General features: G+C 42.0%; 1 protein-coding gene across 5 annotated transcripts in view; it reads left to right on the forward strand.

Annotated features, from left to right (window-relative positions):
• The window catches only part of ZEB2 (zinc finger E-box binding homeobox 2), a 136,916-nt gene that overhangs the window by 2,439 nt on the left and 109,820 nt on the right, over nucleotides 1-24,657 (forward strand). For 4 of the 5 annotated variants that reach the window (XM_058434316.1, XM_032145747.2, XM_032145744.2 and 1 more), the window contains exon 2: nucleotides 215-356. In XM_058434316.1, the coding sequence (XP_058290299.1) occupies nucleotides 284-356 (73 nt within the window). In that variant the 5' untranslated portion in view covers nucleotides 215-283. Of the gene's footprint in view, nucleotide 1; nucleotides 23-214; nucleotides 357-24,657 lie in introns of those variants that run through there. The other variant, XM_032145746.2, reaches the window with a different exon arrangement.

The raw sequence follows: 24,657 nt of genomic DNA on the forward strand, positions 1-24,657 counted from the left end.
CGCGGGTGCAACACACCAAACAGTAACAAACACAAAGCGCCTCGGGGCCAAGGCTGGGGGTGGGGGGCGGGGAGGGGGCCGCCGAAGTTTCGCTTTGGCGTTGGGGGGCGCGGATGGGTGCTCGCCGGGGCCCTGGCCCGGCTCCCCTGGGCGGCCCGCGCGCGTTTCAATGGGCGCGGGCGATGCCCACATTGTCGCTGTGTTTGGTTGCTAGATCGAGCCTGCGTGCTGCCGAAGCAGGGCGCCGAGTCCATGCGAACTGCCATCTGATCCGCTCTTATCAATGAAGCAGCCGATCATGGCGGATGGCCCCCGGTGCAAGAGGCGCAAACAAGCCAATCCCAGGAGGAAAAACGGTAAGAAGCGGCCCGAACCAAACTTTTCCGGGCCACTCCGCGGCTCGAGACCCAGGGAGAAGGAGGGGGAAAGGGAAAAGGAACCGAGGCGGCGGCGGCGGCGGCGCCCAGGGCTCTAGGGCGAGCCTCCCTCCGCGGCCGGCGCCGGAGCCCGGCGCGCGCGGCGGCTGGACTGGGGGGAGTTGGGGAAGTGCCGGGCAAAGTGAGCGTCAGGCACCCGGGGGCTCCGAGCGCTGGGGTCCGGCCGGGGCCCCGCGCCCCCAGCCCCGCGGCCCCCCTCAAGCCCCTGCCTCCGCCCTCCCTCCGCCTCCGCCTCCCGCTCCGCTCGCGCCCGGCCCGCCGGGTCTCCGGCCGGGCTTCGGGAGCGTCCGGCTAGGGCCGGGCGGGGGCCCAGGCGCTGGGTCGCGCAAGATCCCGGGGCGGGGGTGGGGGTGGCAGAGAGACTGCGAAGGCAGAAGAGGGGAACCAGGGCTGCGCCTCAGCGAGGCTTAAAGTTTCTTGCCGGAGTCGCCCGGCCGCCTCTCGGTGCGCCAAGTAACGGTCCGCGGGCAGCGGGGCCCGGCCCGTCGCGCCCAGACCCCGGGGTGGGAGGGAGTCGGCCGGCCCCGCGCGGGGTCCGGTGGGGTCGATGGTGGCTCGGGGACGGATGACTCCTCTCCAGCAGGCTCTGGCCCCCAGGCCGGGGACTCAAGGAGTCGCAGGGCGCAGTGAGACTTTTCCCGGCAGTTTCTCCATGGTCTGGAGGAGCCCGTTATCCAGGCTGAGTCAGGAAGGAGGAAGGAGATGGGGGTTCGAGGGGCACACGCAGATCAGAGGTGGGATATTAAAGGGGGGGGTGACAGTTTGGTAGGTCCATCTTGGAGAGAGCCAGAGAAGGGACGAGGGGGGGAGAGAGAGAAACACAGAGAGAGGAAGAGAGTGAGAGAGAGACCCCCTAGGTATTACCCCAAACAAAATCGTGGGAATAAAAGAGAAAAGTGATTGGCAAGAGCGCGGAAGGCGCCTGGGGGAGGGGAGAGGGCTGGGGACTAGCGAGGGTGCCGGGGGGGGGGGGGGAGCTGACGGAGGATAACTGAGTTTAAAAAGAAACCAACCCCCGAAAACAAACAAGCGAACGAGCGCCAGCCCAGACTCGGAAAGGAAACTTCTCGCTCCCCTCGCTCTCAGCCCGATCACCCGGTGCGGGGCCGCGTAGACGCTCCCGAGGCAGGCGCGGGGACGCAGCGCCCACCCGGCCTCCCGGCCTCCGCAGCCCCAGCCCGCGCCTCGCGGGGACTGCCCGGGCCCACTTGGAGCAACTTTCCTCTAGAGAAGACAATTGTGCGCGCCCCCGGCCTGCCCCAGAACTGCGCGGCGCGGGGAGGGGGCGGCTGGGGGGCGCAGTGTGAGGTGCTGGAAGGAGCAAAACACAAAGACGAGAGAATCTTGATTAGAGACAAATGATGCTTTTCTCTCTCTCTCTCTCTCTCTAGGTTTTGTGTGTGTGTACGCGTGTGTGTGCGTGTGTGTGTCTTTTGCTTGTTGTGGTGGAGGTGTCGAGCCATATGGGGGAGTGATAGAGGAATTTTAGTCAGAAACTGTTCGTTACGTTATCCTGCCTTTCCCCTTTGTGCTGTCTTTGATCTATTTGCTTGGCTTAGTATTACAGAAAAACAAGTACAATAATATATTCCGAGCTGCTTCCCCAAGATTCAGTTCAGGCTGCTGCTTTTTAAGTCTCTCCCTCTCTCTTTCTCCCTCTCTCTCTCTCTTAATTTAATTTTTTTTTCACTCTGGTGTCTGGCATTATTTAAGGTGGTCCTTACGCAGGAGACCTCCCCTTCCCCATCTCTGAGTAATTTAGTAGACACTAAAATTACACCTAATGTCCCCCTCTCCTCTCTTGTGTTTCCTCTGTTCCTTTTATTAAATGTTGGTTATTGATTTTCTAAAATCAATGTCTGTTGTGGGGCTTTATTCCCCCTCTTACAAGTATCTAAAGCACGTTGCTGATCAACTGGATAACAAAAGCTTTGTGTCAAGGAGGCTTTTTTCCCCCTTCTGTTAAACAGTCTTTTTTTTTTTTTTTTTTTTTTTTTTGAGAGAAAAGAGAATGAGATTTAAAACAAGGCTCCCAGAAGTGTTCTTTTGCAGGGAAGACTATTTAAAGTGTGCACTTCTTCTTGCCTTCCTCCTTCCACCTCCTTCGGGATTTTGCCACCGTTGACCAGCCTGGCCCTAGCAGTGAGGCCAGGCCAGAACCCAGGTCTAAGGAAATAGAGGGATCCTGGCTTCCTGGGAACCCCTGGGAGACCTGGCAGAGAGGGAGGCCCGTTGGGCGCTTCGCAGGTGGAATGGAGTGCCAGAGATGTCCGCAGTCATGGACACTGCAAGTATTTCCCCTCCACCCAGCCACTAACTTGAGAGAAGCCTCCACATTCCGAAGTGGAAAGTTGAATTGCACATTTTAAGGCATTTAGCCCAGATCCTGCACACTTAACATCAAGCCTGTCCATTGCTTACGGCTTCTCTAACTTTGACTGTTACCTGTCTCTTTTTCCAAATAAGCTATGGGAAAACATGCTGTATATTGGTTACTTGTCAGTGTTTTTCACTGGGTTTAATGTGACTGAGCAATGTTCTGGTTTTGAGAAGCAGGTAGAAGAGTACTACCACCCCACCCCTTTTTCATTTTCTTTCTCATCAAACACATATCCAATGCCTTTCCCTTTGGGAATTGCTAGGATTTATCTGAACTGAGTGGATTTTTCTTCTTTCCTGGATTCATGGAAAAGATGTCACTTTTGAGCTTGTGTCTTTGCTGATAACACTAAATATGATGATGCTTATCAAAATCATATAGAAATTCCTGGAAAGAAATAATGGCAATAATAATCGTAGAAGTAGAAGCTGGAAGGGAAAAAAAGATGGTCATCCAGGAACCTAGAATGGCACTTTATATAATTTTAATGAAGTCAACACTGTATATATAGACTAAGGCGACAAGGAGATAAAACGTGTAAAGCAGTGTGTGTGTTTTAAAGGCTGGTCAAGAACGTGGGTTACAAGACAATGCTATGTACATTTAATAAAAAGCAAAGGAGAAGGAGGCAGTTGAAGAAAAATAAATGTACAAAGAAACAAGTATCTGAAATACAACCTTCCAGATTCTCAGGCTAGCAAGATGCCTGGCAGAGGCAGTGCCAGGGCCAAGTTAACCCATAGCGGGCAGTCAGTCTCCTTTCCCCCACATGGAAAGGATGAAATCTCTTCCCAGAAAATAAGATGTGCAGGAGGAAAGGGAGTGGGGTGAGGGGGAAGGAGGTAAAAAGCGAGTTGCCCGCAGACAAGAATGTGTGTCGGTTTCAAGAAAGTTCAGTCAGATGATCCTCAGTCGCCTGACTCACTTTGTAACACTTTCACTGAAGCTGGAGAGGAGGGGGAAAACCCAGCCCCCTTTTTCTTTCCCCTGATTATACCCCACTATCTCCACACAGCCTTGGAGTCAGAAATGAGCACTCGGAGCGGGAGATGCCCTGCTGCTGCTTGCCACCGGTGCGGCCCGTTTGTAACTTGCAAAGTTTGTTGCTTTTGCCCCTGATTCGGGCAGCGGGTCCTGGGATGCTCCTGCTTCCCTCCTGCCTCCCACGGAGCCCGGGAAGAGGGTCTGCCTCCCCATCCCGCCGCCTTCCAGCATCAGCCTCTGAAAAATCTCACAGAGACATGCGCGTTGTAGCAAAAATCAAATCCGGAAACTGCTTGTTTCAGAGAAAGGAATGAAGTTGTCTTTTAAAGAAAAACTGAATTAGGAGGAGAGAAAAGAAAAATAGGAGAAGAAAAGAAAAGTTAAATTTGATTTTTCTCCAGAGTTTCCGCCAAAGGGTTGGGGACAGTGTGAAGGAGAGGGGGAGCTTTTTACAAATGCCTTTGGTCTCTGAACTTCAGTGGCAAAGAACAGGGATCAAGTTGAATGTTCTCAGGGCTTTGGATCCTAGAGGAGAAACAGTCAGAAGAGCAGAAATGATTATCCCTGTTTAAAATAAGCCCTCACTCTTTACCACATCCTTAAAGGAGTGCAGGTGCTGGTAGTGATGGTTAGAGGCAATGAGGGACGGAGAAGTTGCTCCCGTTTCAGAGATGCTTAAATGAAAAGGAAAGAAAATGCAGTCAACCCCTTCTCCAGGAGGTGCCTCCTAGCTCTCCTCCCTGAGAGGTGAAGTTGGGATGGGGCACACACACAAGAGTCACACACACTTAGACAGGGAAGTTTCCTTCGGATCACAGTCAGTCCAGACTTGGTTATCTTTGCAAAGTGTGCAAATCTTTGGCAAGTAGCTTTCTTCGTAAAGTTGATGAGCTTCTAGGAAGCCTGTTTTGCTGACTTTCAAAGCACTCAGGCAGTTTGTATGGCAGGTACCAGTTCTGAGGGCACTCCAAAGATATCCATCTCCATCCTTTTTTCTCTGTGGAGATCTTCTGCAAGTTTTGTCACGCTGCACACACACAAGGCTGGGGGCTATGTATCTAGGCTGATGTATTTGTTTTATTTTGGTCTGGAAAAACTAAGCCAATTGGGGTAGAAGCATGCTTTCCTTCGTAGCAGAGCCAGTAGGCTGCTGATGTCCATAGAGTGACAGTCCACCAGGACTAAGGGTGGGCTGAGGATTTTAAACTTTACATTGTTTCTCTGTTACCAAATACAAATAAATGCACGTCTTCCACCATTTGTTTTCAAATAGGGCAAAACCAAGATTAAAGTTCCCTGCTCAACTGCTATGTCATAGGTTTCAGTGTTTCCCTTCCTTCTTAATTTGCTTAAAGAAAATTCCAAGAGGTTATTAAAGACCTTGATGCCATATTAAGAATATTTCCTGGGAAAAATGTGTGTCTACCCTGAAGGTAGGAAAGGAGGGCGTTGCTAGCCTCTCTAGCAGTGCGGCGTTTATTCTAAGATGTGGGAGATTCTTTTCCTTGCAACAGTTTTTGTCATCTGCATTCTTCCAAGGCTTTTAAGGTGCATTTTCTTCTGTGTGAAAGGAAATTCTTTGTCCTTTTCCTCTCAGCACCGTGGCTTCCCAAGGTAGACACTATTTTGTGCCTGTCACAGAGAGAGGGAGTGCAGGTTTGCAATGCTCACAGACAATTGATTGTCTGCCCTAATGTGTTTCATTTACATGTTTATAACGTCAATGGTGCTGGGGTGTCCACTGTACCATTCATTCCCGCATTCCCACAAGGGGGCAATTGTCTGAATGGCCAAGTCAGACACCTTTTTGATTGCTCTTTGGTTGTCTTTTCAGAGCAAAGAGATAAAGGAGGAAAATCTGTGATGCAGAAACACTAGTTGAAAATATACAGAATTAAATGTCACCACAAAAGCAGATGTTAACATAAGCCCAAATATGCTTTTTAGCCAAGATGTGAAGGTTGAAAAATATAATTCAGAGCAGAGGGAAGGATGATTTAAACCAATAAATATAGCCCTATTCTCCCTCTTTATTTCTTTTCTGTCTTTAGCAATCAGAAGATGAAATGTAATTTTCCTTTTCATTTTTAAGCCTTGAAACATCCAGGCACCTCCTCATTATTTGTATGTTTGCTGTGATTTGTGAATTTTGTATATATTTACATAGCTCTGTTTATGCCAACAGCATCAGCTTACCACTTGGAAAATCTATTGAATGACTATTTGGGCTGTGGGGAGGGTAAACTTTTAAAAAGTAAGATCCAAGTATTTCTTCATCAAGCAGTTTTTAAAAGGAAAACGATAATAATCAGTAGGCTCCATGGAAGCCTTTGCCTTAATAGCTATGTGCCAAATACTTTTATCTTGGGTGACAGTCATGTCAGAGTGAAAGCTCTCAGGAAAAGTGTAACTAGTAGTTACAAAGTAAATAAAGGATTTCGTTTTAAGGTGTTCTGTAGTGTTTTTATGCTGTGTATGTGCATGTGTGTGTTTTGTCTTGTGTTTCCTCTGAGGAGGTAAGAAGAAAAGCCATCCATGCGTGTATCTTTTGGCTTTTCTCTTCTTTCCGTTCTCCCCTACATATTATGCATATATGTAGCCCACATGAATACACCTGTTTAAAAGAAAATCACAGTTCAGATGGTGCCTTGCTGGTTCATTTAGGAAACAACAATTATTAGAAGTTGGTCTGATTTCACGTGTGGTCCGTGAACAGAGAAAATACCAACTCTTGTGTCATCTGGTGGGAGGCAAATGGGGGAAAAACTTTTATAATTTTGTAGTAAATTAGAGAGGGGGAAAAAAATTGCCAGTCTGTGAAAAGATTTTTGCCTCTCCGGGAAGACACACACACACACAGTAGCTGCACCGTTAGCTGAACCCCTGACACGGCGGTCTTTTGAATGCCTTAGGTATGATTTCACTTTCGCTCACATCAATGCTGACCTGAATGCCTTTCATATCTGATCCGCTGTGTCTCTCCCAGTAAACATCCCCTGAGGGGAGAACAAAGAAAGGAGCTCTTCTTCTTCTTAATCACAATTCAGCCCTTTCACCGCCGGCAGGCTCCATTTGCATTCTGCCACAGAAAGCCAAGATGAAAAGAAAGAGAGAGAGAGAAAGAGAGAGAGAGAGAGAGAGAGAGAGAGAGAGGGGCACAGGGTAGTAGCTGAGTAAAATAACTTAGGTGTTTGTGGCTGTTTGTTGGGCTTCCCCTAGTTACCAGCCTTATATAGCTGATGCTGCACCAGGCCCTGTCCCTCCTGACAGGCATATAGTGTTACAAGATGGCATGTCTGTACTATTCATGGCCACCCGCTCAACACTTGAGGTAAAAAGTGTCAGGAGGGGATCGAATTCTCCCCCAGAAGCCTGTTAGATTTGGGGTCAGGTGTGTGGACTTCCCACCCTTAAGTGCTGCCTACGATTTGGCTTTAATAAGTCTGATTGTTTACCAGCGGACCAGAGAGGTGAGGGCCCTGGGGGTGGGAGGGACGGACGCGCTGGAGACTGGGCCCCTGGTCTGGTTTCAGTGACGGGTCCTCAAACCCAGCCTGAACACACTGATAAATCCTCAGGAAAACTGGAAAAGACTTTCCCATTTTTCCCCCTGACTTTTTATGATAATTCATATTTTCAAATGAAAGGGGAAAAAAGCCAAGAAGAAACTCTCAAATGAGCCAAAAAGGAAAAAAAAAAATTCTCTGAAAAGAATTTTAGGGGGAAAAGTTGTGCTATTTTAAAAAGCTTTGAGGGCTGTAAAGTGCCACGTTTTTCACACCTTCTCCATACTTTTTTTTCAGATTTTTTTAGTATGTTTAACATTTGTGAGATGACAGCCTTTTTGTATCTCAAACTGGATGCTTCAGGATTTGTAGGGGAGGGGTTGGTGGTATTCACGTTCTCTTGTGAGAGAAAGTTTGTGCCTAAAGGCCTCCTTCCTGGGAACTGTTTAAATCCTCGCAGGCAGACCTGTCAGGTTTTACTGTGTTATTTGCCACCATTTTCAACATGCAAAAGTAACATGCAGTTAATGGCATTGGAATGAGACCACAGCAAGAGAAGAAACCTCTCGTGACAACTTTTCAGCGACATTATCTTGCTCCTAGACTGTCTTGTCTTTTTCTTCCCCTTTCTGAAACCACTTTTGAGATACCAGTACTTTTCTCCCAACAATTAGATTAAGGATACAATGCGCTCACACACATGCACCACACACACACACTTTCACTCACACACACACACACACACACACACACACAAACTTTGGAAGTGCAATCTCTTCCAACAGCAGAGTGAATGATTTGAAACGGGGGCTTTTCCAATAGCCCTTGTGGAAGATTTCACTTATAAGAGCAAAACTAACGGATATATTAGGAGTTGTATGCGAACATGTGACACAGATTCCTGATTTTTTTTTCTTTTTCCCAGAAGATTTACAGAATTTACAAAAAGAGATTATCCCTACACCTTCCACCCCTCCTATCCACCCCCATGACCCAAGCAATGAAGGATTTAGGCAGATTTACTTCAGTAAACACCTTTGGACACTTGGGGAGAAAGTGGGAGTCTGTTTGCAAAAGGAGGCTTTTGTTAAGTGAGGTACGGGGATAATGCTTTACCAGGCAGCTGTGATATTAACCTACCCAGCAATGCGGGAACACTCTTTAACTCTTTGAGTGCCTGGCCCCTTGCGCTCAGCAGATAAAATCCTGGCTCTCCAAAGACACTCAGAATTCTGGCTCTAGCAGTTTATTATTCAGACAAGTCTTATAGGCATGAAAACTGTTCAAGCTTTTAAAACAATGTGGTTTAATTAGATGAGGTGGACTTACATTGCTCATAAGCCCTCCAAATGGTGGTTTATAATTGGCAAGGGAAAAAAAAAAGATAGAAAAAAGGAATCAAGGCAGCACATTAAAAATTCCAGGAAATATCTTTAGAAAAGCTATTTTCATTTCTAGCTTTTAAAATATTAGACTACAGTAGCTAGAGGGAATGAAGCAGCTGGGGCCTCTCTCCTTCCTATAAAAGACACCAGAAGTTTGTGATGAAGAAAGGGACTTCAATTTGAAAAGCTATGAGAGGCCAGTTCGGACAGTGATATGATCTCAGCCTTCGTATCTTTTCAAGGGGGAAGTACTGCCTATCTGTCCAAACCTGGGAGGTTATGTGAACCTCAGAGTCAGGGCCTCAGGCTGGCCGTTACCAACTTGAGACTTTCCAAAGCAAGCAGAGAGCCATTTATGAGGAAGGAGTTAATGGTTATTTTTTGCTGGGCACAAGAATAACTTTACAGGTGTTGCATTTGGGCTTAAATAAGATTGCCTTATTTAGTTTCGAAAGAGTGTAGGTGTCAACATTCGAGCAGCCACAAATGTGTGAGAAAGTAAAGGGTATGAGACATGACGGAATTAAAGGTGTTTGCTATGTTGTTACACCGTGTGTCAGGCTGCAAGCTCCCTTTGTCACAGCCTCCTGGTTTGACAGCGCAGATCTACTTCCCTTCTAGGTGAGACAGCATTTTTAAACTGGAGTTATAAATATGGTACACCTTCGAGTTGCACCCTGCCTCCCAGATCCGTGAATCCTATTTGAAAGCATCTTGCCCTGAGACACAATGAACAAACGCCCGTATACAAGGAGGCTGTGGGCTCGGGGGCCCGGGCAGCGCCAGCATCACAGTAGCTGGCATTGACTGTTGTTTGGCAAGAAGGTCCTCTGCCAAATCATCCAATAATTAAGTTTTATGTTATTTGTATGAACGACCAAGCATGCAGTATTCCTTTTCAAATCAAAGGGAGGCTTAAAATTACTTTTTGAACACTTTCAGACCATGGTCAGGTCACAGTTTGGGGGCTGAATTAAAATGATCTCATTCATGATCTAATTGAGGTTGGCAAAACCTTAGCAGTAGCAGGAGTACATAAATATAAATCAAAGACCAAAATTTAGCAAATCATATCATTTGCTAGAAATCTGCTCATGAATTATTCTCCGATTGCCAACCCAGAAGTTAAACTTTGTCTCCCCTCAGCAACAGTAACTGCGCATATTTTTTCAGGCTTCTGACAGGAAAGTTAGAAGATCTGAAAAGAGAAAGGAGAAGGAAGATGATCACTGTGTCATCAGATATGGTACATTTGTGACCCAAGGAACTATGAGAGCTGATAAAGCCATGTACGTTTACAGTGGGTGCTGCAGCCTTGGTTAGAAATTAATATGGGTTTCTAAAAACCAGACTTTGGAAGAGCAGGCAGCACAGACACATTAAGAGTGTAAGGGGAGCAAACGTTTCAAGAAGGGTCTGATTGTACTTTGCTTTCATTTTTTCAATTGAGGAATGTAATCATCATAATGATTCATGATTATTTACAAATTTAGTTCTATTACTGAGCTGGGTCCAGGGATTGAGATTTGAAGTAGTGGTTAGAACTAGAAGACAATACGGAGCTGTTAGTGTGCATATTCAGGTTACCTTTCATTCTTTCTTTCTTTTTAACGCTGCTATAAAATTAAGACTCCAAATAACTCTTCCTATAATCTGTGGGATTCAATGTCATATTCTATTGTATCTAATCAATTTTTAAGTTGTTGTATATTTTTCTTGTTTGCTGTGTATGATTTCATCTTAAACCCACACAACACTTTACTATAAACTAGAAGAGGTCTAATTCTGCAGTTGAATCTTTTGAAGTTAAAATTTTAAATCCTGTGTAAAAGAAGATATTCTTTTAATTAACCAATAAACACAGAACTGGTCAGTTGGCCACCTTTATATGTCACAAACATATGAAGGTATGTTTTTAAATCTTCAGGATAAACTAAGGTGGGAACATTTAAAAATAATCTCAGGTGAGAGAGGTAGATGACCACATTCCTTTGGGAATAGGTAATTGTCATTAATGATTTCCTAAAATGTATTCTACATTTAAAAAACTGTAATGGATTTCTCTTTAATAGTTACGTTGCCCATATGACAACATAGTGATTTTTGTTCTTTATATACTGTTTCTTATTTTTTTTATAATAACTCTAGGAAAGGTACTCCTGACAAGGTGATAGCCACCCCCTCCTCCCAAATAAGAAATAATCAGTAATAGATGAACAGACTAAAATATTGTATAAAATCTGAGGTTTTTTTTCTTTCTCTCAAATGGATGAGTAAATTTCAAGGAATTCAGTGCCCAAGTGATCTATAAATGTAATATATAGCTTTCACTGTTTCTTAGTGTAAGAAAGTATTTATTGTCTTGTATATCCGAGTAACTGTAATCAAGGAAATTGAAATTGCCTATTCTTGGAAGCACCTAAGTTTCTATTTTAGACACCATGCACATCAATGGAAGTGTTTCACATCATGAGAATTCTCAGTTTTAAGAGGTGAGGCTTATATATAAGGAACTCAGTAAGCTGTGTTTTCATAATAAATAGACCCATTAAGAGGGAAATATCTCTGAGCAAAATGGTTGTCCTCTAAAGATTTCCCATCACCTTTGCTCTGCTGATGGGAATTTGAAAACTAAATACAGCCCGTGTGCACACATTCCCACATGCACACAAACACAAATGCACCCTAGGATCCAAACTCTCAGAATTTTCCTCTTTAACTTTCACTACAATCATCTAGCTTGTGAATGAAATACACTTAAACAAAAATAGTACAGGCGAAAAATTAATGTAGATTCTTGTTTAGTAGGATTTATTGTAAGGGGGAAATGTGTTCCCTATGCCACATGACTCTTACGAAACTTACACCTATTAATCTAAGCTTTAAGTGTATTATTTAGGATAAATTACTAGCTTTGTGCTTTTGTCCTGTTTTCTCCTATTTTCCTTCAGTATTACCAATCTTAACACAAATTATCCTAAACTGATTGCAAATTATTATGGTTTTTAGGACAGCATTCTGGAGTCCTGAATAAAGATGGTATTTTAAAGTAGTGTTTACAATATATAGAATAAAAAAGGGTGGGGGAGATTTAAAACTATACCGAACACTTAGAAATGTGTGGAGTTTTATACTTGTGCAGATAAGTGTGAGGTAGCCTTGCCCTGTGAAACCAAGACCACAAATGATACGTGTCAGTAGGTTCTTTGATAGGGCTTCTGGCCACAGTGTTTTTGTGCTGTCAAACTGCTATGTTGAACAAACACCTCCTCTGGGACAGAGTGATAAATGCAGAGACAGGCTGGCTTCAACTAGTCTCAGCAACCTCCTCAACCACACCCCCCACTCCCAGCCCACCTCCCACCTCCCACAATCCAGCCACCTCCCACCCCACTTTGCCCCTTTACCTGGAATTGACATTTATGTAGAGGTGCCCAGGATTTTTTAAGGTGTCAGTGGTGAGTAATTGTTGATACTCCCCAAATCTTATGAATCAGTACTCTGAAACTGCAGGCAAAGTCCTTTTTCTGGCAGGCTTTATCTAGTCTTTTTAAATGGAACTGGACTGAGCTTCTAAACTTTTGCCAACTTGAACTTTTTCCACCTTTGCTTAATCACTTGAAAACCACTTGCTTTCCTTGTCTTTCCTCCAGTCACTTTTTATTTTCTAATGTTCAAGCTATTACATTGTGCAACACAGACAAAATTTTGCCTTAAAAAATCCAAACACTATTACCTCTTACTTTTCACTTTCTAGCATTCTTTTAGGGCTAACATTTCAAATATATAGTCAACTGGTGTTTTTTTTGTTTGTTTTTTTTTCTTCTTCTTCTTCTTCTTCTCTCTCGGAGCCATTATTCTCTGACTAAAACCTGTTTACTGGTGCCTTTGTGTGTGAGTTTTTTCCCCCGACATTAAATGAATTTCCATCTTCTACTTCTGCAATCTCTAAGAAATAGATAAACCATTATATTTTTTCCCTGCTCGTATTTTAAAGCGGTGATCCTGACAGCAGGACGATTATTGCACTTTATGTTTTAGTGGATGTTTGCTGTTGCTAGTTACAGCAACACTTATCATAAGACAGCAAGAAAAGAGTAGTCCCTGGTAATTAAAGTAATGAAATATTCATTTACTCTACCTTTTCTGTAGTCTCACAAATTAGGCTGCTACATTTAATGCCTGCACTGCCTCTGTTTTTATTATAATGGCAGCTTTCGCATCTGCAATTAGGACTAATTCTGACAGTTACAATTTCTGAGGGATGGTAAACAGTGAACGAGATGTGCAGCAGAGGTATTACACGTGAAAAGCCCTTGTCTCTTTAACCTTGTTGTTTTTTTTCTCGCAGAGGTTACCTTTTCCCGATGGTGCAAAATCGACTTGACATAACTGTTCATCAGTTTCAGGGTTTTCCCTGGAGGTATTTGCATCAAATCAGCCCAGTCAAGCTTCAAGTTGAAATTGGCAGGCCAGAAACTCACAGGGTAGAGACTGGAAAAGAGACAGCCAAAGTACAGGCAGCAAACTGACAGCAGCAGGGTAAAAGACAGAGGGGTGGGGGGAGGTTGAGAGCGAGAGCTTTTCAACTTTAGTGTGCGGGAAATCTCAGCTCCTCCTGTACTGATCTCAGCAGCACCGTATCCTGAAGGAGCTTGAAAGGTTGAGATTCAGAACACCTTCAGCTAATTCTTACCACTATGGCTCACCAGCCTTGCTCCGGGGGTTTGCTCTCACTTAATCTGATTGGATGCCTAAAGAGGAGTGGGCACACTTAATTAAACGGAAGGAAAGTTCTGAGGCACCTCCCCAGCACTTATTAAAGCTTGAAAGCCAAATCTCATGATCAGTGTTATAGGAGGAAATTAAGGTGGTTTGGTTTTTTTGTTTGTTTGTTTCTAATTGTTAACTTGTAGGAAAGTGAACAATCCCTCTCTTTACCAGGTTTGTTTTCTTGGGGGTTCTCTTCTGAGCAGATTAAATGTTCACAGAGACTAGAGCTCAGGGGACTGTCCATTCAAAAGCTAATGCATTTTGGCTAACAAAAATCCAGTACAAGTAGCAAAAATTATATTTGAAGAGATACTCCTTTGAATAACATGGGTTTGCAAGTTCTCTGTCAAATAATGCCCTACTATCCTGGTAATATGAGAACACGTATTAAGTTGTTTAAAAGGTCAAGAAACATGGCAAAACCTTAAAATGTCTAAGATACTCAACTTTTACTCTCAACAAGGTCACTTTAAGAAAAATTCTGTGATTGCAAAACTTTTATAATTGCTTTTACAAAGAAAACAAATATGAAAAGTGTTTCCTTTGCCTGAGAACATTTTTTCTCCTTGATGTCTTTAAAAAAAAAAAAAATTGTCATCCTTCCCCGTCTCTTCTAACTTTGGAGTGGGAGGGGGCTGGTGTTTTTACTAGATGATTTAAAATCCTCCTCACTTTCCAACTAGACTTGGGGGTCGAATAAGCCCTTGCTTTCAAACTGTCTTCTAGCTCTGTGTATGACAGGCATTGGCTGATCTGCTGATGCCCATTCGACAGGCACTGTTGAACTAAAGTGGTGTGACGGCACAGTTTTGTTAAGCTGTGAACAAAGGGCTGAAGATGCCTTGCTGGCATCATCCATGTGCATATTGGCCTTGTCACAGTTTTGCTTGATTTAATGCTCTGTTTATTCCTAGATATTAAAACTTAAATTCTGAACAATATGTTTTCAAATACTACATACCAACTTTATTTTAAAACCTTTAACTTTGAGGACCCTAGGGTCCATTCGCTCATCCAGTTTCTGTGTAGCCAACATTAAAACGCAGCTATGGAAATAAATAGATTGCCAGTAGCCTCTTAGCTGTTATCCATTTAAAAATGGGCTTCCAGTTTTTTAAAGTCCTATTAGGATAAAAGATTTATTTTTCTTTGATCATTGGTTGAAAGTCATTATTTATTTCCAACACTGGATTGTCACATAAATTCCTAAGGAAGAGTTACCTTGTGTGTACGCAGCGCAGTCAGAGTAGACTTTTTAAAATGACAAATTATTAAAGAGATATTCAGTAATAAAAGAAAGCATTTATAAATACCTATAAGGGTAGGCACATCACCACTGACAGAAGAAAAAAATCAAGGGAGTTTATGTTAAAGTGAGCCCTATTTAAGAGATAGCAGAAGAATTAAGATTGAGACTTGAAAATAAAGTAATTGTTATGAAAATCCCTGTTCCAGAGGCAACAGCTCGCCCATCTAAAGAAATCTTAAGTTTGGTACTAAATTTAGATTCCAGCGTCCCGTTGAATGTGTCTTGAGCTTTATCTATGCTGGGTTTTTGTTCCCCCTCTGCCTCTCTTTCCACTCTTCAGGTTTGCTTCAAGTGTTTGCTAAGAGATTAGTTAGCAAGTTTATATTGAGGAGGTAGCCATGGGAGGCAGCTCTCTGCTTGAAGGAACGCGCAGTGGGTCAGAGTGAGAAGATAGAGGGAGCTAAGACTGACTAAGGCCTGGGATCAGGTACTTTATTTTCTCTCAAAGACAAACCTCCCATAGAAAGGTTGGTGGGATGGCATCTGCCAGCAGGAGCACAGATGTTACCACTTTTAGAAACTTCCAAACAAGCATTATTGCTGGAATAACTTTATGAAAAAAAAAATCTGCTGTCAGAATACTCCCTTTTCATTATGTAAAGAGGCTATAATTTGACACATTCAAGGTTATTTTTACCTCCATTCATAAAACAGCATCTTTCTTGAGAGCTGTTACAAGTTAGGTGAGGAAGGTGGCAAAGGAGAGAAAAATACTCAGCAGCCTAAAAGTATTGCTGCTGCTAATAACCGGTGAGACTGCACTAAGAATCTGAAATGGAATCTCCAGGGTAGAACACATCCACATTTCTACCTGCCCTAAGCGTGCTTTCTTAGCAGTGACTGAGATGTACTGTCAATTTCTTTTCAGTGGTAGTTTTTCTCCATGTTCACTTATGCCAAATAATTCCCACAGCCAGAAGGAGTGATACAGGTAGGGGTGGCTAGGAAAGAATAAGACTTTATTGCTAGTTTTTGTGTAACATCAGGCATGAGAAAGACACTTGCTAACAGCATAGATTGCAAGACACTCTGTGGCCTGTTCTCTTAGTTTCATGAGAAAATTTTGTCCAATCCCATAGGTGTGAACGAGATTTAGACATGTAATCTCCAACCTGGAAAAGAAGAGAGCTTTTAATATATTAATGGAGCAGATTCTTACTTAATATATGAAGTGAATTTTGGCATCAGTTTGGGGTTTCCTATTAATACTTTGTTAGCAATTGTTTATGGAAGAGACAAACAGCAGTCCATCCGAATAGTCCTCCTTCCCCAACCCCCAACCCCTATCTTCGTATTAACTGCTTTGTCCTGTCAGCTTATAACATTCTATCTTTAAATTACTCTAAATGAAGCCATAATTCTAGTTATGTTTTGTAACAAATCCATGGCTAGGACCAACATGACTTCTCACCTTTTAATGAACTGTTCTACTTTAGGATCTTCTAAGGAATAGAGTGTAAAAAGAAGCAAAGCAGGAGATGAAGAGGTCTCGTAAATAGTTTCCTTTGAACATCCACAATTGCTTACATGGCCTTTTCCCCTTTTTTCCAGGCTGGCAGAAATGGCCTAGCCCAGGACTCATCCAAGTGAGCACATTTCAGAACAACTCATTGGATGATTGGAGGGAGACACAAGCCCTACGATACCAATGCAGTGTATTAATGGAGAAAGTTCCTGAGATTGGGAGTGGGTGTGACATTAGGCTGGGGTATTCCTGAAGGGCTCTAATTCATGTGAGAATATTAAGTGTAGATCTTCTAGCTATCAGTTAGCATAAGGTTTCATAAACAGGTACTGATGGCTCTTTCCCCCCGCTACACCCCCATCCAATTTCTAGCTGAGTGAGGAACAGGCTCTGCTTCGTATAAATAAGATCTTTGAATTTATCTGCAATGAGGTACAGCTTTAATGATCTGTATCTGCAAGCCAGGAGCATGAATGTGATCTTATTGTATCATAGTGTAGAGATGAGATAGGCTAGCGCTACAGCACACCAGTGCATTGTGCCTGGGTGTAGGGAACAATCCTTCCATTTCCAAAGCAGCAACTCTTTATTTTTCATCATTGTTTCTTTACCTCACTTGTATGCTTCTTGTGATACAGATCTGAGTGAGTTGTGCAAGCTTCAGACTTGCCAGCCCCCAGCTCCCAGGCCTAGTACAGAGTAATTCATAAACTTACCATATTAGACTATCCGATTGAAACCAAGGGTTTCTACTGTGGTGGAATTGGAAAGCCCATTGTTTTGATTATCATTTCATCAGCCCCAACTGATACTAGTATGCTCAAGGAAAACATACTTCAGTTACAGTTGATTTTCAGATTCCAAAATGGTGCTGCAAAGCCTGTGCATCTCTAATTATATTTTATGCTAGGCTGTGCAATACCAAAATATACGCCGCAGCAATCAGTGAGTGAACAGTATCAATCAATTTGTAAACAGATGAAGTCACTCATTCCCAAACTGGTTTTCCAAAAACAATTACTAAATTACAATAGAAAAAAATTGTACAGTTACTGTATTTGTGTGCTGTGTTACAATCAACATACCAGGGAAACAAAACAATTTAATGCAGAAAAATCATCATTCATCTACATTATAATTGCTTCTTTTTCACATCTACAGGGCGGTTAATTAAAATTGTGATTAAATGCGGTCGCGCTGCCTAAGATGTCTTGCCCAAAACAGGTGGTACAGAATTTAAAAGTAAAAAAAATGTAATTAGCATTGGAAATTGAGAAATTGCCTGTAAGAATCAGTGTTAATTTCAGTCAGTGATGAGGTAATTTATAAATGAATGCAGTGGAGGCTGTGCAAATGCACAATTGCCTTCCTTGCCATTCTTAGCATTCTCAGCATGCAGGTGAAAATGTTTTCAAAATATTGAGGTAATTTGAAAATCAATCCATGCATTCTGTATCTTTTTTCTCCCATTTGTACCAAATGCTGAACAAATGCTGCCATAGATGGCACAATCCATCAGTTTTTTACTTTCTAAAAGCAATGCTGCACATATTTTAGACCTAGATTAAGAAATATAACAACACAAATTGCAAGCCTAAAATTGTTGCATGGGTCAAAATTGTACACCTGAACTTCTGACTAATGGAGATTTGGTTGGCTGCGAAATGCTGCCATCAATAAAATAGAGACATGGGGGGAAATCTTTCTATGGTATAGGTAGTACAAATAGAGTGACTATTAACCAATCCAGTAAATACCTGAGATTAAATTTTTAAAGTTTAAGAAAGAAACAGAAAATTTATAATAAGGCTGATATTTTTCTTAGAATCTTGAACTGTAACTTTGTTATTCCATCTAGAAACATCTAAAACCAGTTAATAAAGTTATCACTAGAAAAAGTGTTTCCAGCAATTAACTGTTTTTCAATGTCATCTTTCCTTTCAACAAAGATGCAACTTTCTACAAAACATTATGCTATCAACTTACTATAATTCAAGCGTTCTGTTGGCAAATGAGTGGATTTTATAGATTAGATACTAGTTAAAAATTATTTCTATTTACGCTGTATTTTTACTATTAAACCACTAGGCTTTTAAAATCTTTTAATGGAAGAAATATAACTTTCATGTGCTTATTCTGACCCTCTGAACAGTATGAATTTAAAATATTTTAATAATGAATTGAGAATATGGGGTTTGAGTATCTGGCTTGATAACCACTGGAGTTAAGAGACTGTGGGGATTTTTAAGCGTCCTCTTCTGTGTTTGGCATTCTGCAAAATGATCTGTCCATATAAAGCTCATCCTAAGAATATGCTTATTTAGTTGTGGCAGATCAATCTGATTATCAAATTCTTTCATGTAAAATATTCTACGTGTTTTTTGCTGTTTCAGGCAGAAATCAATAATTTCATTTCACTCTGAAGTTATGTTTTGGGGTAATACTGACATTTTGGGGAGAAAGGTGAAAAATAAGGAATACTGTATGTATCTCTGGGAGTGTCATCTTTATTCATTCATTCATTTTTAGAGACAGGGTCTCACTCTGTGTTTCAGACTATAGTGCAGTGGCCCCATCCTAGCTCACAGCAGCCTGAGATTCCTGGGCTCCAGGGATCTCTGGGAGTACCTTTCTATCCTCTGATTTCAGGCCTAGTTTCGGGCCTTCCCTCATGACCCTTCCTGATCGTTTTTAGGACACAAATGAAAAGTGCAATTTAGAGGTGACAGCTCAGCTGGTTGTTCCAAATGGCATGCCATCGTTTCTCTCATATTTAAATCTGTTTCCCATTTAATATTACAAGTAGAAATAAAATGAGATCTCTAAATGGAGGAAACGGAAAGGTCACCAGTTAACTCCATGATCCCTCTCCTTTCACCAGCTCTCGCCTCCCACTAACTTGTGATGATGACGATTTCATATTCCAGCAGTCAGTTCACCTTCAGCGAGGGTGGGTGCAGACTTCATCAAAGAATGGCTTCCTGGATTTCCTTCAGGACCTGTGAACATAAGATCTGCAACCACATGGGGCTTGGCTCAAATTTCAGCAGAGTGGTGGGATGGAGGAGGTATTATGACATGCTCCAGGCTGCACTGGTTCTGAGTTTACAAGGGGTCACAAGGGTTAGAGAATCACAGATGTCAATAGAGCGCGAGGACCTTCCTACCCCTTGAAATATTTGCAGTAGAAATCTTACCTCTTTACGTTTGGTTCATAGTGCCCTAAGAGCTTAGCAGGGCAATGTGGAGTTGCTTGGGAGATGCCACCAATGTTATATATATATATAGTGTATATTATATAATATATAATATTAATATATAATATATAATATATATGTTGAGAATGACATATATATGTGTTGAGAATGACAGTGTCTTTTTATACAAGCTCCCTCCACCAAGTATCATCTCTGTACTCTTACAGGGTCATCAAAATTGTCAGAAAAGGCCTGGACTACATGCCTATCCTAGCACTAGATTGGCATTTTTTAAGTCCTTTTTTGTTTCAAAGTTTGCTTTGTGAGCTTAACTCAATTCATTCTGCTATTATTACAAGCGTCACCTCTTTGAAGCTGATGGCAGATTCATGAAAGAAAAATGCACATTTTCTTTTTCTACTGAGGGCTTCTTTCACCTTTATTCCTGAGGGTGATCAGAGCTTTGCATTGTAAAAAAAGAAAAATTTTCTCATTGTACAATAATTGAAAAGTATGCCATCGGGTCCTTTCTAGGTCTTCCTGTGGTATGTCAGCAGAAAATTACAGCATTTGTTCATTTTGCATTAATTACACACCTACTATGTGCAGGCTCTAGCTGAGGCTGTGGATCAAAAAATGGATGCTAGAGCCTGGGCCCCTGAGGAGCTTGCTGTCTAGTGGGAAATGGGGGTGCATTTAAGATATGATGAAAATGTGGTAAGTGCCACAAAGAACTTTCTACCCAATACAGAGAGAGTACAGAGGATGGCACAACTAGATCTGGGAGCAGGTGGTGAGGGGACACTTCATGGCAGAGGTGACTTTTGAGGAGACTGTTGTCATATAACATGGATTTCACTGGCAAGTGAGGGCACGGCGCGCTGGGCTGAGAGGATGGCATGTAGAAGCCAGGAGAAAGGGTGAACCGTGCAGGCATTGTCAGCCAACTGAGATGTGTGAAACACAGGGCATGAGCAAAGAGGATGAGCTTGATTTGAGTCTGCAAAGGTGGTCAGGGAGCAGAAGAATCTCCTATCCCATATTTTTGGCTTGTATCCAGTAAATAGGTGATGGTGAGCTTGCGAACCATGTTTTATGGAAGAGTGACATAATTATATTTGCGTTTCAGTGACACGTCTCTGGCAACTGTACGAAAGATATTATCATCTAACGTTTGTTGAGTACTTAACAATGTGCTGGGACCTGTGCTAAGAATTTTGCCTATGTCATCTGATCTCGCCCCGACAATAATGCTGTGAAATGGGTACTATTATTTTAATACTGTTTTTACTGATGAGGAAATTAAGGTTTAGAAAGGGCATAAGCCTGGAGTCAGGAAGAAAGTCTACGGTTAAATGTTACTGTAATCATGGAATTTCTAGAATTACAAGCAACACAGGCAATAATGATCATTGACTAGAAGGGCATTTGGAAAAGAAACCCCAGCATTTGAAAAAGAGTGAGGCAGTTTGATTCTGTTTCTCTGAGTGAATAGTGAGACTAAGTGGGGTGTAAGGATGTTTCATCCTCAAAATTTATTTTTTCTTTCATCACTATGTCAGTTTGAAAAAGAAAATAAAAAATGGTTGTTGATCCTCAAACTAATCCTAGAATGTGCTACATCTTTGGGAGTTTGGAAAGAGACAGTTAACATACAACCCTTCAAAACAGTGGAATTTGGTAAACCCTGGAACACTGGTCTTGCTGATCTAATTCATGATATTAAGGCCTTCTTCAGCCTTATGAGGAAGCATATGAAAATAATCCTTTTGTGATGACTATTTTCCCCCTTTTCTGATTTAACTCTTCCATTGCTTAAGACCCACCAATTGTCAAACTTCTAAATTCTCCACACCGCCTTATCTCTGCCATCCCATGGCAAGCCCTAAAGCTGCTAACATTTTGTAGCAACTATGTGACAAATTGTTGTGCTTTTATTCAGGTCGGACATCTTTGCCAGGCTTGCTTGTTGTGTTTTCTGTGTTTTCTGTTTGGCTGTGTCATGGGACCAAAGGTGCCTGCCTTTGTACAGCATGTCAAATCTGGTTAACATGCAGCCATTTATCTTTAAAACCACTCCTGCACAATGGCAGCGGTGGGCCAGGCCACAGGGCTCTAAGCACAACCCAATTTTTCAGACCATCTTTTCTGCATATGGGGAGCACGTAGGAAAGCAGACAAGACATTTTGTGATTTGGGGAATCTCTTAGAGACAAATTGTAGAGTGCAAGCGCAGTGTAACTGGACCGCTGGGTGCCCAGTGAAGTGAGGAAAATCAGATACAGCACAGGCTGAAAGAATGAAGCAAGAATTCATAACTCTGTGCAGAACATGCACAGTACTTTGCTCACACAGAGAGTTCACACATAGACAAAAGCATGTTCGCTTGTGGGTTATTTTCAGGGGATCCTATAGCCACAGTCTAGGCGTATATATTCGCACGTAAGCTTTCTTTCTGCATTTTGTACTGGTAGGTGTGTCTACATGTGAACATGTAAACATGCTTATATGAGAAGACAATTTGCTGTTGCTGATTTAAGACATGGGAAAGGCCTCCTAGTTCACTGAGGTATTTCCCTCCTAATGTAGTAGAAGCAGAATCTTTTTGTTTTCTACAATTGTTTTAATAAAGGACTCTGTGTGTGTTTAAGGGAGACTCAGAGCCAGAGTGTCAAGTGCTGCAGTGAAAATTACTGAAGACTTCTCTTCCCATAAGACAGCTGCAAACTTTGTAACCCAGTTCACTTTGGGTTTTCATCTCTCAATTGTTTCAAGGTGTCTTGGGAATGATTTGCCCTTAAATAACTAGTTATCAACAAAGGAGAAAAAATAGCAATAAAAAAGTGATAAACCTGCATAGACTAGTTTAACTAAAATGAAGAATTTCCTTGCTTGGAGAAGTTCAAGGACTGAACATAGCAAAACTGTGTGATTTAAATGAAATATTCAGAGTGGTCAATATAAATACATATATAGACAAGAGATAGTATATCTGTGTGTGTATACACTGAGGTTACTTCTTGAAGAAAATAGGCAGTTTTTCCTTTCTTTTTGCTTTTTCTTTCTTTTCTTTTTCTGAGTAAAGGACCCCAGAGATTGTCTTTCACTTTGAAAACAATCTCTAATATCAGGAAAATGCGCTGTTTGTTTATGCGTACATAATGCAAGTTTGTCCGCCTGGGAACTGCAGCAAATGGGAGAAGTATGCATGGATTTCACAGGTAACAGGATTACGTGGGCACATAATTGATCCATTTGGAGAAAAAAAATGACAGTGCTCTAAAGATGCCTAGGCTTTGGAGATGGAGTTTATGAAACAGGCATTTGTAAATTCAAAGGAATCAATATGTCAATTTTATTACATCTCAGAACCAGCTGGGCATTAAAGGAACAGTAGCCTTAAAAAAAAATTACAGCTGCATATTCCTACATTGTCTACCTTTCTTAAAGGCCCTAGAATTTAAGGAAATGAACTTAGAGATTTGTACCTTTTCAGAAATGAATTTACATTGTCCAAAGAGAACAATAATTTAACATTTTGTCAGTTATCAACCTAACAATTTGATTGAAACATCTGCCTTATCATTACAATTGAAGTCTATTAATAGATACAGATAATAAGCAGAATAGTGATTTTCACATAGGTTGCACAGTCAAGGATTCGTTGGAATTCATATTTGCATTGTGCTTTTCAACAGTCCAGATTTTACCTCTTCACTGATGATAGGACATAGTTTAAGAGCTAGCCTTTAGGTGTCCCACAGAATTGGGTCTGTGCATGTGTGAAATATTCCTGTTTTATTAGAGTTTTTGACAATCTATTTTTTTATTATTTTTTTTATTTTTATTTTTTTTTGAGATGGAGTCTCGCTCTGTCGCCCAGGCTGGAGTACAGTGGCACAATCTCGGCTCACTGCAAGCTCCGCCTCCCGGGTTCAGGCCATTCTCCTGCCTCAGCCTCCTGAGTATCTGGGACTACAGGTGCCTGCAACCATGCCCGGCTAATGTTTTGTATTTTTAGTAGAGACAGGGTTTCACTGTGTTAGCCAGGATGGTCTCGATCTCCTGACCTCGTGATCTACCCGCCTCGGCCTCCCAAAGTGCTGGGATTACAGGCGTGAGCCACCGCGCCCGGCCATTTTTGACAATCTAAAAAGACCAAGCTATTTTAAATTATTAAGTTACTAAATAATAGCATTTGGACAGCAGCCATAAGAAAGGTGAATGGGATGGGAATTTAAGATACTATTTTAATATCACAAAGAGGTGACACAACTAAGGATGAAAGTTAGAAGCTATGAATTGGTCCACATACTCTGCCATGTGCTGTCTGCTAGAGGCTGCAAGGCGAGCTGCTTCACTGTTTCATGTTCCCATCTCCACCACCCAGACTCCTGTTCCAATAACATCTCCAGATCTATTCACTTGTAACAAGTGGAGCCCAGTTCTCCTCCCTCCCCAAGGAGGCGAGACACTCGATACAATGAAAAGAACACAGGATTCAGACCCAAACAAATTTGTGTCCACATTCTGATTCTGCCATTTACTTTCCATGCCATGTGCCCCTGGGTGCGTTTCTTAACCACTCTGAGCTTTGGTTCTTAATGCTTAAAAATGGGGAGCAGTATTTGTTTTATAGAATCTTTGGGAGTATTACAAAAAATTCTAAAGACAGTGTCTGGAGCCTAGAAAACGCTTACTAAATTCTGATTATGACTGTTTCAAGGTGTGACTAATCAGGATGCCAGGAACCCTACGATGGAGGTACTTCAGTTTCTGGGCCCTGCTGAAACATTCTTGAAAAGAGGAAACAGTAACCGTAGCCTGAGATATTCGTTCCTTTTTTTTTTACTCTTTGGAGAGTACTTAAAAAAAAGAATAAAAAAGAAATAGTCATAGTGATTGGCGTGCTATTCTACCTCTACATTTCCAGGAAATATACATGGTACTTTTTCTTATAGAAACAGCATCTCCCCCAAAAAGAATATACATTCTGAGATGACTTTTGTCACAGCACTGAAAATATCTAATTCCTATTTGTCTCCCCACAAATGTGTAAATGACTTGAGGGCAGTCTTGCCCATCTCAGCTCAGGCCATGACATACAAAAATTGTTTCGTTAAAGCAAAGGTGTAATGAATACAGCAGGTATATTAAAGATTTAGTATACATTATCAAATCTAGAAAAAAGCTTTGGTTAACTTTATGTCAGATTCCCTAC

This window comes from Hylobates moloch, unplaced genomic scaffold (genome assembly GCF_009828535.3).
Source record: "Hylobates moloch isolate HMO894 unplaced genomic scaffold, HMol_V3 SCAFFOLD_24, whole genome shotgun sequence".
NCBI classification, from domain to species: domain Eukaryota; kingdom Metazoa; phylum Chordata; class Mammalia; order Primates; family Hylobatidae; genus Hylobates; species Hylobates moloch.